The sequence below is a fragment of the Schistocerca piceifrons genome, chromosome 6 (assembly GCF_021461385.2).
Source record: "Schistocerca piceifrons isolate TAMUIC-IGC-003096 chromosome 6, iqSchPice1.1, whole genome shotgun sequence".
Taxonomy (NCBI): Eukaryota; Metazoa; Arthropoda; class Insecta; order Orthoptera; family Acrididae; genus Schistocerca; species Schistocerca piceifrons.
The window spans coordinates 198,739,132-198,753,325 of record NC_060143.1 but is presented as its reverse complement, the minus strand read 5'-3'; the positions used below and the strand labels follow the sequence as shown (position 1 = coordinate 198,753,325).

Genomic DNA, 14,194 nt, shown 5'->3' with positions numbered 1-14,194 from the left:
GGCATAACAATAAGACTGTTCCAAATACAGCTTTCGGCCCATAGGCCCTTCGTCAAAAACACACACACACACACACACACACACACACACACCCATAACTGCAGTCTAAGGCAACTGCAGCCACACCAAGACCATGTCAGACTGCAGTCATATGTGTGTGATTTGCGCAAGTGTCTATCGTCTACTTTTGAAGAAAGCCTTACGGGCCGAAAGCTTTATTTGGAACAGTCTTTTTGTTGTGCCTATCTGCGACTCAGCATCTCCTATATGGTGAGTAGCAACTTTCTTTTTCATAATATTGTTACATTCCACCCTGGATTTTCCATTGCTTGATCATCCCCTAATTCAATATTCATGCAATGGAAACTGTCTCACAGTACTGTCGACTTTCTTCTGTCTTTCTCCATGTAATATTATGTCCTTTCTCTTGATCTACAATTCAGTATAACCTTGTACAGAACGTAATTTCATATAACGAAATAAAAATTAAATCAAACCAGATCACTGACAAACGCTTGCACAAGCTTCCCTATTATTGGTACACACGCTCAAGTACGCACACGCTTTCACAAAACACAATCAAAATTCACAAAACGTGTGGGGCTGCCTTAAGAGAGAATGCTATAGTGATCATCTTTTAACAAACAGTGTGTTAACTGAAATAGATTCTTTCATGAAAACATTAAAAAGTCTTATACAAAAGTGTAATATACAATAGTGCCTGTACTGCAAAATACATCTGTATCATACATTAAGATATTGTTAATGTGAGTGAAAGTTTAACAACTGTACATACCTTATTAGGGCATTGTAGTGAGACAGCTGACCTATTTTGTGCAGCAGGAGTTGTTTAAGGTGGCTTTTTGTAGTTTAAGTCAGACTCGCCGAGGTTATACACTTGATCCAGGATCAGCTTAAACTCTTTAGCCAAGTTTTCAAATTTTGGAACAAATTCATTGGCAGCAGCTGTTTTGTCAGCACATAGCTTCCTGCTGGAAGTAATTACATTTCCATCAATGTAGCCAGCTTTCACTCATTGTAAACTTTTCATTTTCATTGTCTCGATCTAATTTTTTATAGAAAAACAGTGCCTTTTCTTTAATGATAGGTCCAGGCAATGGACAAGCCACATCACAAAGCATTATCTAGAATTTCACTTTTAGGCTTCTTCACAAAGTCTTGCATATTTTCAGTCCTCCTCCTCATCAACCTTCACAGTATGACTTTCAAGAGTTTTCCTATTTTTTTTTTCTCTCTCTCCTCGTGTCTTAACAGCTGTTATACCAACCCCTATCTCACATGCAATGTTTTAGAGAGGCTCACATTTGTCTATCCTTTTGTGCAATTTGTTTCCCCACTCAGGAATACATTGCATTTACATTCAATTGATGCCATAATTTAGTTTTACGCACTGTAATATGTAATAAGAACACAGTCACTAATGTGTAATTTAAATGTGTGTGCAATATCACTTATTGAGTTGGAAACAAATAATTTCACTCTAAAACTCTTCGTACTATTGCACCTATCAGTGGCCAATTGCCTAAACAGATCACCTGAGATCAGATTACAAAAGTTCTACTGTAGTTACTTGAAACTTTCTACCTGTTTATTCATCATCTTGAACATAAGAAACAAATGAAAAGGCTTTGAATATAATAGTTAAATTGCTATAGTAGAATCTCAACTATGGAGCAGTTATGCTTCTAGTGCCAAATATTTTCTAATCGCGAAGCAATATTTCTGTAGAAAGCGGCTGCTATAACTTTCAAATATCCTTGTTTTTGCCATTACATTTGGAAGCTAGTATAGTGCCACAAAGCAAGAATTTTAGTTTCTACATGTAAGAGTTTAATAGCAATGAATGTACAGCGATTGTGGACTACTTTGCATGTTTTGCAGACAAATCCATCAGATTTTTGGAAGATGTGAAGAATGAGCGTAACTCCATCCTCAGTCTGGATTGTGAGACTTCGGCTGGTCGAATTTCAATAACATAATACCAGTAACCGTTATTTAGGTTTTATTTTCACACTACCAGTTTCGACAATACATTATGTCATCTTCAGGCCTGTGTGAATTGAGAAATCGTCTTGTTACAAACCACTGCAGTTAACAGTACTGCAATGGTCTGCAACAAGAGGGTTACTCAGTTTACACAGGCCTGAAGATGACATTATGTATTGTCGAAACTGGTAGCCTAAAAATAAAACCTAAATAACGGCTATTGGTATTATATTATTGGGATGTGAAAAGTGACAATAAATTTAGTAAATTAAGGAACCATGAATATCTCCTTCATGTAAACACACAAGTAGGTGGTATCAACACAATATGTTAATGGCCTTTATTTTTTCCCTCAATCAGTTTATTCAGTAGACACCCAGTTTGTCAACAAAGTCAAAAGTTAAACAGCTACATTCAACACTGTTACCCTAGGAGTTACTTTGGGAGTGATTTTCAAAATGACATGGAATGCCACAGATATCAGTTAGTGGTCTATTAATGAAAACATTCTCTCCCCATGAGTTTGAGAACTGTTATCTCAGAGTACGTTTTAGCTCTGGATTTTTTTTTTTTTTTTTTGCATTTCACAGGTAACTCTAAATTGCTCTCATCTGGTGAGCCATCATACTGTAATTGTAAATTATGTTTCATATAAGTTATTTTCTGTAACAATATTTTCTAAAATATGAGAATAAAATTGATAACTGCACGTGCCTTTCACTGAACACAGTCAAGCCAAGTATCGAAAAATGAAATAAAGTTTCTATTTTAATTATTTTTTTTCCTAAAAACTCATTTTTTCCACTGATACCACGTGTGTCAATAAAATACATAGCAGAAATTACTGTAATGAAGATAGTTATTACAAATGACAAAAAACCAGACTCCTATTCTAACAGCTCAGATTTACTGTAATTTGAAGGTATAATAAATATTTCCACAATTTTGTACAAAATTTTATGGCTGTTTTAATGAGATACTTTGAGAAATGCATGACAATAAAAGTTATAAAAGAACAAAGGAAAAGTCATGGTACTGCAGTCATCTGCATAGGCAGAAGAAAACAAAAACCACTTCCACAATACTGGCAAAAATAAGAGAATAAATTAAATGTGGAAACTAAGTAAGTATATTTTAATATGCTGAAAACAGTAACCAACCACACATGTTAGTTCTGAACAATACTATTTTTACTGTAGAAATTTACATAAAAACAAATTTTGTAGCTGATTACATCTGTAGTGTTGTTTACAATCCAAATGGAGAAAATACAAACTAATGGCAAGTGGCAGGAGGCACAGCAACAGTTCTTTGTCGTTTTCTTGCTTCCAAACCAGAGAAGAATTCGTGAATGTCTTCAGCCCGCACAACCTTTTTGCTGTCAGCAAATTTCCGGAGGTACTCCTTTAGGCATGTCTTCATATCATTATACCCTGGAACAGGTAAGTGTAGTTATATCGTATACCAATTTTACTGACCAGAATATTTGCTAATTGCACAAATCCATCACAAAATCACCCAGTTCCAAACCCCCCCCCCCCCCCCAAAAAAAAAACCACCCCCGACACACACACCACACCACAAAGAAGACATAATGGTAGTATGAGTAAGCAAACAGGAATGTTTGCTGCGGGTAATACAAGGATGGAGTGTGAGGGCAAAAGAGTACATAAGAGCTGCTGACACGGGCAGTTCGTTCTGAAGTGAAACGCACTGGGCAAGGCCACACAGGATTGAATAGAAAGAACACTGGAATGGGTTATGAAAGCTACTACACAAACTGCTAGTACTTTTAGGAAATGGGCAAGGTTGTGATACAACTCTCTAAAGCAAAGCAATTGAGTTTGAAAATCCAGTATAACCCCACTTTTAGGTTCCTGGAATTAACGTCTTCCCACCGTTTACGAGATTTTTTCGTTTCTGTCAAATTTCCTATGTCCACAATGTCAATTTGCACCCAATTTTGTGTTATAATTTTCCAGTGATTTACACATTTACGAAAAAAATGACGCTGGCAAGATGTTGGCCGTCCAATAGCTTTTAGAAATATTACGTGGTTGTCTCTTGACACCAGGCACTCTGCTCAGCAGATTTTAACAGGTAAATGTGTAAAAGTTGGAACAATTTGTGTATCTCCTGCCACTGCCAAGCTCTTATTGGTATGGTGGCTGATGGGAGTAACTAGGTTCATTCAAGTAAAGATATCATGACCAATCACAACTATTCCCAAACTGTCTCCACTGCGCAAGTGCAGTTTCGTGGTTGTTGTGATCATCGTGACACCTTTGTCGAACCATATATAGCGTGTTTTGGTGTTTGGCCACTTGTAGTGCTAGCTGACACTGTCATTCACTTTTCATGGCTCAAATGTTTTTAGTTTAAAAACAGTGCCAGTTATGTATTTTATTCATGCTGAGCAAAACTTGTTAGAAGAATTTATTCTCATTGTCAAGTGCAGCATACTTATGCATTTTTTGTGATGTTACACAAACAATGGGAGTGATTGTTTTTGTGTGTGTGGTTTTCCAGATAACTGAGGCGGTACTGTACCTGATAACCTCAAAAAGATGACTACAATGCAAGAGACACAGAACAACACATATTCAAACACCACACAAAATACTTATGCACAGATTTGGACTAGACAGCGAGAAAAAATTCTCGAAATGCATCATGCTAAGTATGAAAAAATACGTAACTAGTGCAGTATTTCACTATTTAAATAATAAATGGCAGCCGCGGGCTTTCAAAAACATCGATTATGATGTATGAAATTTGAGTCAAATGTTTCTACTTCCCAGAAAGTTATCGATTCCAGTTACATTGGCAGTTTTTATTAGATAATAAACAAGACCCTGAAAAGTCTTTTGATGCTTCTTATGTATCATACATAAAGTGAGAAAATGCAAGGGGGTATCCTATATGTAACTTTTACACCTTAAAAGGTTATTTCCCATGTGTTACATTTTCTCGCATATCACTGTACTATTTAATAGGGTAGATTGTACTGTTAGTTACTGCACCAAAGCAAAATCATTATAGTGGTTCTGTATAAGATACTTATGTAGCTTTTATAACTTGTCTAATCTCCTATACAGTTCTTTTTTGCCTCTAATAGTTACAGCCTTGCCCCCCCCCCCCCCCCCTCTATTTTCACTGTCCTCTGACAAGTTAGTACTACTGCTCAATACACCATTTGCAAACTATTAACAAAACTACAGAACAGAGCAGTATGTACTATTGCCCCACTATGCTTGGAATTAATAGATTTTGACAAACATTCTGAACTAAATTTCAATAAAATCTGTATAGCAGCACTGGAGCAATGAGGCGCTCATGCAACCTAAGTTAGTATACTAACAAAAATATACATTAATGCCACAGCTTATGCTAGACTCCATCAGGGCATAGATAAATTAAAAGAGGAGTTTAGCATACAGACTTGTCTTCCTTGTCACAAATTGTTGTTTTAAGTATAACATAGAATGTTATTATACACACTTCTGCAGGTCTGTATAGGTAGATGGCAAAGAATGTAGATGCCAAATAGCCAGTTTCTTTAATTTTTTAAGGCGAAATGCCTGAATAACCTAAAATGGACATCAGATTTTAGAAGTCTACACACATCTTGTGATGGAGCAGTTCTGACTATTAGTGTTTAGGATGCCATCAGTATGGCAAACTTGTGGCCTGCTACTTTCTTTATCATAACTCTTACATGTTTTCTCAGGAGTACCATCAATCAAACCCATTTCTGAACTTCTGATGATCCACGCTTTCTGTCAGGAGTTTGAGTTACAGCAGAAAAACCATTTTGTTCTCACAATGCTCTAGGAAAATTAACATCATCTCAGGCAGACCTACGCTGGCCAAGGTAACCACACACAACCGGGACACAACTGATGCCACAGTAATTGGCTGCTGGCAACTATCTTGGCTCAACGGCAATCCATCTTGATAGAATGTAGCATACCTTGAGAGTGAGGTTTTTACAGTCTTTGTGAAACAGGCAATTTTAAGTTGATTCACATGTTCTCCGAGACACAGACAACATTGCACTTGCACACTTCACAGTGGTTGCTTAAGATTTTATTTGACAGTGAGGGATGCTGATGAGCCTATAGCTTGAGGACTCCAGGGATCAACAGGCCACTACACAGCCATCATTGCCTGGGCCTCTGAAAGAAGATTAGATTTGCAATAGAGAAAGGGAAGCAGTACCACAATTGTTGCACAATTACGAGTTTGAGCGTGCCTGAAAATTTCCAAGAATAATTTGTGTGTGGAGAATGGTGTTCCGTGTCACTTTGAACGACTAAAGACATCCTGCAAATGGCCAGAGGGGAACTCCCGAGTGTGGGTTACAGTATATTAAATATTTTCAGTGAGGAATGTTGACATACTGCTGATGATTTCTTTCGAAACACTGCACAACAGGATGGTTCTGTGTGTAAATGAGGCACAGACAATTATGTGTACACTTTCGGGTCTTCTGCAAGTTGGTGTTCCCATTTTACAGAAAATATTTCAATGATTGACTCAGTCGTCTTATTCAGGTTCTTTGATTTTTGGTGTTATGTGTGCTCACTGCCTGGACTCCAATCAGCCTGGTTGGAACTGAGCCAGTGAGTACAGACAACAGCAAAACTCGCAGCACCAGAAGATGACAGATGGGTCAGTTGTCAAAATACTGTGCGTAAAATGGAAGAAACAACTCGGCAGAACACGCATAGTAAGACAGAATTTCCTCAAAAGCAAACTTAAAAACATTTAAATGTGCACACCATAGGATGTAAAACTGAGTCAACTTATTTCCCGATTCCCACATTCTTACTTGGTGTCAAAACGGTGAAGATTACTTATATCTTAGGTTAGAAATAGAATATATATTTTAATGTAATGGTATGAAAATAATATGAGAAATACCTAATACTGAACCCTTAAAATTAAGTATGTTTACTAAGTCAGCTAAACTCTGCGACTGAATAACAGAGAAAATGACTAATTCAGGTACAGTTATTAACACATCGAAAATGACACAACTTTTAACGTAATGTTTTATGAGAAGCAATTAATTTGGATATCTTTTTCATAAAACTCTTCTTATTAATATTGGCTGATCGGTTCGAAAGTTGCAGAATTTGTAATGCAATGTAAGTCACCGAGTGGTGTATAGTAGGGAGAAGAGAATAGCAGTGGGTGGGGGTATAGTAAGCCTGAAATTTGTGTTTAGACTAGTAAAGATGAGGAGCTCTCTTCAGAATGCCAGATTATAAAGTTTCGTGTTTTATATAATTTCTGGGAATAAAATGGCAGTGCAGAGAAGCATTGATCCTTAAAGTATTTTGCAAATGCAATTCACATTGCAACTTGGAATTATTCTTCCTGTGAAGCCACGGAGGAACTATTAAAATTTTTATAGGGAAGTGTTTTCAAAGTGTTGCCAAAAAAAAACTAATGCTGCTGCAAGAGAGCTGCATTTTGGTGAATACACTCCTGAATTTAAAACCAATTCCTTACATTGCGCAGCTGATTCTATAACATCAACTCTGGATAGAAAATCAACTCCAGCTATATCGGTTTGTATTGCCATTACAAAGGCTTCAAATAACATTAAGAACTTCTCATATTTTTAAAAAGGGAACTGCTGTGCAGCTGTGTGCAATTGGCCTCTAGACAACAGATGAGCCAAAATCATTTCAAGTACATCTGATTCTGCATTTATTTCCCCTCGCAAGCTACAGTGTTTGCCAATGACATACTCAGAAAATAGTTGCGAGCTCCTTGTGGCTGTACAGGAGTTTCCCTGGGATATTTAAATTATGTCCCAGAATGTCCCTTATGTATTTTCTGCTAACAACAAAAACATGTTGTACATGAATTATGTTATACACAAACACATATCACATACACAAGCACCATGAAAGAGTCAAGAAAATAATTTTCACATAGATAGACTGTATTTTTATAAGTTTCTGAGCACATTTTCCTTGCAAGAAGTCATGATCCTATCTAGCTTTTTCATTTGTCTGTGTAGGATACTGTATTTTGAAGACTGTTTATTCAATGAGGTCGCATTCAAGGAAGTATACAGGACCATATTCAACACACTACTGACAAATCACCTGATTATTAGAGTGATCAACTGCTGATTCATGCTGCCTGCATAAGAAGTATATATTTTCAGTGTACATTTCTTGAACAGATTCATATCCCTGAAGGTTCCTTTCCTAACGGTATCTATTATGGATGAATGAATGATTGTGTAACATCTCAAAACTCCAATGTAAGAAAAGCAATATTATTACAATACATTTTAATATGCTGCCCTTTGTGATTCTTAGCAAGGCAGCGATGGGCGTTAATTTAACACTCTGACTGAGCAATTGCCTTTCTTTCTTCGAAGATGTGGATGTTATCAGAGATTAGTCCTGGTTAATTATTTGTAGGAGATAGATGTTTCTTGTAATAAGTTCAGCTGCCATTTTGAGGAAGCATAATATGAGTAATTATTACTGTGGTTTCTTACGTTTTAGCGTACAAAAAGGGCATATATGAGTGTAGATTGCCAATCTGAACTCTACAGTGCTCTAACAAAAATTGAAAGGAAAAGTAAATGAAGCTTTCTCTTTATCATTTAATAGTTACTACTAATTCCCTCAGACTTCCAGGTTCGCAGATTAAGCTGCCGGACAGTGACAAGGTTGTGGAGAAAGCAAATTGTTCTCATGCCTCATAATTTCAACTACCACAGTCACAATAATAATGTCAAAGGGACTTTAAATTTACCATAATATCAATTTACTAAATCTACAACTTTATACACAATGAAATTCAAGGATACAGCAGAGGAAGAGACTAACTATACAAAGAGTTAAAGATAGAGGGAGACACTGGTGCAGACAGATGCTTACGTCTAAAAACATTATACGATTGAGAATTTGTCTTCTCGGTACCCTACCTTCAATAGCTTCCACTTGCTGAACACGCCCAAGTGAAGAAAGAGCCCGCATGCCTCTTTCATATTGTGATTCTGTTTCCGTACCACTTCCTTCTGCTTCGTAAGCTTGTACAGTGTCCTTTTCATCAAGAAGAAAAAGTACTCCTTCACTTTCATACATAGCCTGCATACAAAGAAAAGATATAACACCACAATGCCAAAATAATGCAGTGTGCCATGTTGCAACGCAATTCTATATCAGTTATCCAGATTTTGTTTCTGGATTAAATAATATTAATTTTAGTAAACATTCATTTTAGTCTACAAACTAAGTATTGGAGGGAAATGAATAGTGTACTAATTATTAAAATGCTGATGCTTAGTGTTTTCCTGATTTTCTTATTACCAAGTTCAGACTGTATGAACTTTTGTGTTTATTTGCCTTAAATCCTGAAAACAAAAATTCATATATCTAATGCAGTGTGGAAATATATCCAAAGTGCACCACACTGTTTATGTTCTGTGCAATTCAGGCATATGAAAATAATTACTACTGTCAGGAGAGAAGCATAAAATTGAGAACATTATTTATCAAACAATGGACAATACTTTAATCATGGTCGATAAATACATACCACGAAAAAAATTAGTAAATTAGTTATTGTGGAAAATAAAGCAAGCAACAATTCTAGACTAAAAAGGCACAGTTCTGTTGGATGTGGTATTCTGTTGCCTCCCCCTGACCTCTGAACTGACCTACCCAGACAGTTAGGAGGAGACCTTCAGTTTAACTTCGATTCCGACTCACGGCGAAACTTGGCATTTTTCACGTTAACAAAACTTGCCAGCGGGGAAAGAAGTAGTAAGTGACAGATAAAAACCCTAGGACTGACTGGGGATTGAACCTGAGACCTTTTGATTTGTAGTCTAGTGCTTTACCACAACCCAGAAAAACAAACTGTTTAACATAATGTGTGAGAACACGAACTGTCATCATAACAGCTTATTCATGCATAGATTGAATGCCCTATAGAGAGAGTGCGCACGTTTTGTGTGTGTGTGTGTGTGTGTGTGTGTGTGTGTGTGTGTGTGTGTGTTTTGTTTTATGGTGCAAAAAAACAACTGAGGTCATACGTATCACACTGCCACAGTCTGGGATTTCCGCAGAAAACCATTCATGACGTGGGTAGACAAAGTAAAGAGATGATCAACTGCAGAATGCTCCGATCTAAATCCACACTGTGCATTCATGAGTAAATGGCGAGATTCAATCGACCACACCAGCCAGGTAGGAATCATACGTCCCATCACCTTGCAAATGCAGCTGGTAAGAGAGATGGGGCGGTAGCTGGGAGGAAGGGTTTTGTCCTTAGCGGGCTTAGGTATGGGCTTCATGCCAGCATCCAGGAAATGTGCCCTCAGCCCAGATGCGGCTGTACGTGTTTAGCAGAAAGTGCTTGCCCGCAAGAGAGTGGTGCTGCAACATCTGAATGCGGATGGCGTCCAGCCCTGGGGCGCAGGACCAGGATGAAATGAGAGCATGAGCTAGCTCCCTCATAGTGAAGGCGGCATTGTAGCACTCACGATTCGGAGAAGAGAAGGGTATCGTCTGAGCCTCTTCCACTTGTTTCCTATGGATAAAGGCAGGGTGATAGTAAGAAGAGGGCAGCCCAAGGTGTTGAAGATAGCAACAGGATCCACGGTGACAGCGGCACCTCTGTCAGGCCGGGAATGGGGGAATGGATCTTGGTTCCAGAGAGCCATCGGAGGTTGGCCCACACAACAGAGGAAGGTGTGGAACTGGTAAAAGAACTAGTGAACGAAATCCAACTACCTCTTTTGCTATCCCGAAGAACTCGACGACACTTTGCACGCATCTGTTTATAATGAATGCAGTTTTCCCGCGAACGGTGGCAGTTAAAAACACGGAGAGCACATCCCCGTGCGCAAACTGCGTCGCGGAGCACCTCAGTCCACCAAGGGACTGGGACACAATGTGGTAAAGAGGAAGTGTGAGAAAAGGAACGTTTTGCAGTAGTAAGGATAATGTTTGTAAGATAGTCCACCTGGTCATCACAACTGAGGAAATCTTGTTCTGCGAAGATTGCCAAGAAGAAGTAAAAAAGTAAAGCTGCCAGTCAGCCTTAGTAAGCTGCCATTTGGGCATGCATGTGGATGGGGTAGGAGTCAGAAGATGGACAGCACATGGGAAGTGGCCGCTCGAGTAGGCGTCAGAAAGAACGGACCACTCAAGACGATGGGCAAACTGAGCAGGTGTGCGAGGAGTCAGAAAAGAAAATGGGTGCACCAGTGTTAAGGCAGAAGAGGTCAAGTTGGTTAAGAATATTGGCCGAGACAGCACCTCCCTGGCAGGCCTTGGGAGAACCCCAAAGGGGATGATGCGCATTGAAGTCACAGAGTAGCAAAAACGGTGGAGGTAGCTGCCCAATAAGCTGAAAAGCCATCCCCAGTGACATCAAAGGATGGAGGTACATAAATGGTACAGAGGGTAAAAGTCGGGTGGGGAAGGAAGAGGCAAACGGCAACAGCTTGAAGACTGGTAGTCAGGGAGATGGGTTGACTATGAAGGTCATCCCATATAAGCAGCTTGACACCCCCACGAGATGGGATGCCGACCTCAGGAGGGAGGTCAAAACGAATCAGTAAGTAATGTAGAAGCTCAAAGCGGTCCTCAAGGCACAATTTCATTTCCTGAAGGCGAAGTACAAGGGGATGCTGCGATGCTAGAAGCAGCCGTAAATCCTTGTTGTGGGACCGAAGGCAGCGAACGTTCCATTGGAGGACAGTCACGAGGAGGAAGAGATGTAGGGGTGTCAGCTCAGTGTCCGTCGAGGGACAGCCAGTGGAGAGTTGCTACTGCAGGGCACAGAAGCGGGAGGATCCTGCTCCACGGGGTCCACACAAGCATCGGCGAGCTTGTGCAGTCATCCGGTGGAGTCTAACGTCGAAAAATGGTTGGTGGTGTGCACCAGCGAGACAGAGACCGGCCAGGCTAAGTGACCACGTGACGACGCCATTGAGCAGGATCTTCGAGTTGGTGAAGGGGAAGACCGTTTGTCTTTAGCAGAATTGTTCGAGCCCTTCAGCTTAGAGGAAGACTTGGGTGTTGGTTGGCTGGAGGGACAGAGGAAGTCTTCCCGGGAGTACTCCTGGCCTTTCCTGCCTGCAGGTTGTGTAGTGGGTAGCTTCGCCTCATGAGGCGAGAGTTTGACAATTTGTTGCACAGCAGGACATGGGGACGGTGATGCTACCTTGCACGGGCTACTTCACAGTCTCGGAGTAAAATTTGAGGTCGCACGTCTTTGTAGCCATGTCCTTCATGGAGCGAGGGTAACAGACACGAGAACACAGGGTTTACGGCTAGCCAGTAACTTGCGAGGTACTGGGTAAGGCACTTTTTCCTTTACCCGAATCTCTTGAACAGCCCACTCATTGAGATACACGGGACAATCCCGGGAGGAGGCGGCATGGCTGCCATTGCAGTTGATACAGCAGGGAGAAGGAGGCAAACATTCACCCTCGTGTGCATACCTGCCACAGGTTACGCATTTGGCCGGGTGTCGACAAGATGTTCTAGTGTGATTGAAGCGATGACACTGGTAACAGCGCATCGTATTCGGAATGTACGGCCAGACTGTGATGATTTCGTATCCTGCTTTAATCTTGGACAGCAGCACCACCCTATCAAAGGTGAGAAAAAAAAAAATGCGGGTGGGCACCAAGGAAGAATTGACCTTTTTCATCACACGGTGAACAGCAATGACACATTGGCCGGAGAGGTACGACTGTATTTCAGCCTCGGTTAGACCACCAAGCAGCCCGCTGTAAACTATACCGTGGGAAGAATTCAAAGTTCTATGTGCCTCGACACGAACAAGGTAGTCGTGGAGAAGCGAGGTAGCAAGAAGTAGTTGTGCTCGAGTATCACAAGCCGTCTCCAAAAGCCAAGTGCCATTCCATAAATGAGAGCAGGATTTCACAGGGCCCCCAATGGCATCAACACCTTTCTGAATAATAAACGGATTGACTGTGATGAAGGACTGACCATCTTCAGTAAGTGATACAACAAGGAACTGTGGTGCAGCGGGAAGGGTCTTCAAATCAATAGCCTCATTAAGTTTTCGTTTCGTTGACGTTGATGGAGTGACTCATCATGAGGAAATTCCCCACAATTGCCAGTGTCTCCGATGGCGTGCTCCTTCCGACTGGGGAGGGGGGGGGGGCTACATAAGGGGACGCACCTGCCTCCATACCTCAGGTCACACCTCCCAAACATCTGATGAGGGACCAATGGGCAATCTGGGAAGGTTATAGCTCAGGCAATCATCCCTCCCTGGGCCTGGCCTGTACCATGGGGTACGTGCGAACCCTACCTGTCAACCCGGGGCTGGGAATTACGCATTACCCAGTCACCATTTACATGTCAGACGTGTGGGTGGGCCTTCAGGAGTACACAGGGAGGAAAGTTGAGACTGTTCACAGGTCAGCAACAGAATGCAGAACATTCCCAATAATACCCCAGACATGTTCCCCAAGGGAGGGGGGAAAAAAATAGCAAGAGGATAGACCTGCAGCACGGAAGGGAGAAAGTGCTGCAACGGCTGAGGCCCCAAGGTAGCCAAGCACGAACCCAGCAAGTTTAATGCATCAAAAAAGAATATACGTGGCTGACTCGGTCTTATGCTGCAGCTCTGTAGTGACAACTTAGCATTGACCAATTCAGATACAAACAATTGTTCAATTCTTCCATCAAGTATAATACCCAGCAGAAGAGTACATATCTAGAGGACAGCATGCTGTTGTGTTTCTACTGTGGACACACTGTTTGGTATAGCAGAGAAAGATGATGAGTGTCTAACGACTATTATGCCACTACACATCAATTATCACAACCGTCCTATTTGGTCCAGTGAACTGCATACAATTAGAGTCAATATGTGGGACGAAAGTTGTTGTCTTTCCCTGGATGAGATCGCTCCCCAACACACTGTAGCCACTCCCCATTGCTGTACAGAAGTATCGGCCACTTGCCTAACTGCTGACTGAAGGGAAACTAAGCAAAGTGACTATCTATAGAGGTCAGGCCGCCACATATGAAAATCCTCCTCACGCAACAATTACCCAGATGCTCAGAAATCGCACCAATGGCCAACCTGTCTGGGTACCAGTGAGCTCAGGTGCTTCTTTTTCTTGTACGTCAAATGCTTATCATTGCCATCTTAAGAA

General features: G+C 40.6%; 1 protein-coding gene across 2 annotated transcripts in view; it reads right to left on the bottom strand.

Moving 5' to 3' along the window:
• Window positions 1–2,950: 2,950 nt before the first annotated feature.
• The window catches only part of LOC124802460 (putative E3 ubiquitin-protein ligase UBR7), an 81,486-nt gene continuing 70,242 nt past the window's right edge, over window positions 2,951–14,194 (bottom strand). For both annotated transcript variants that reach the window (XM_047263245.1, XM_047263244.1), the window contains 2 exons: window positions 8,969–9,131; window positions 2,951–3,440 (listed from right to left, as the gene is read on the bottom strand). In XM_047263245.1, coding sequence (XP_047119201.1) covers window positions 3,283–3,440; window positions 8,969–9,131 — 321 coding nt within the window. In that variant the 3' untranslated portion in view covers window positions 2,951–3,282. The remainder of the gene's footprint in view (window positions 3,441–8,968; window positions 9,132–14,194) is intronic.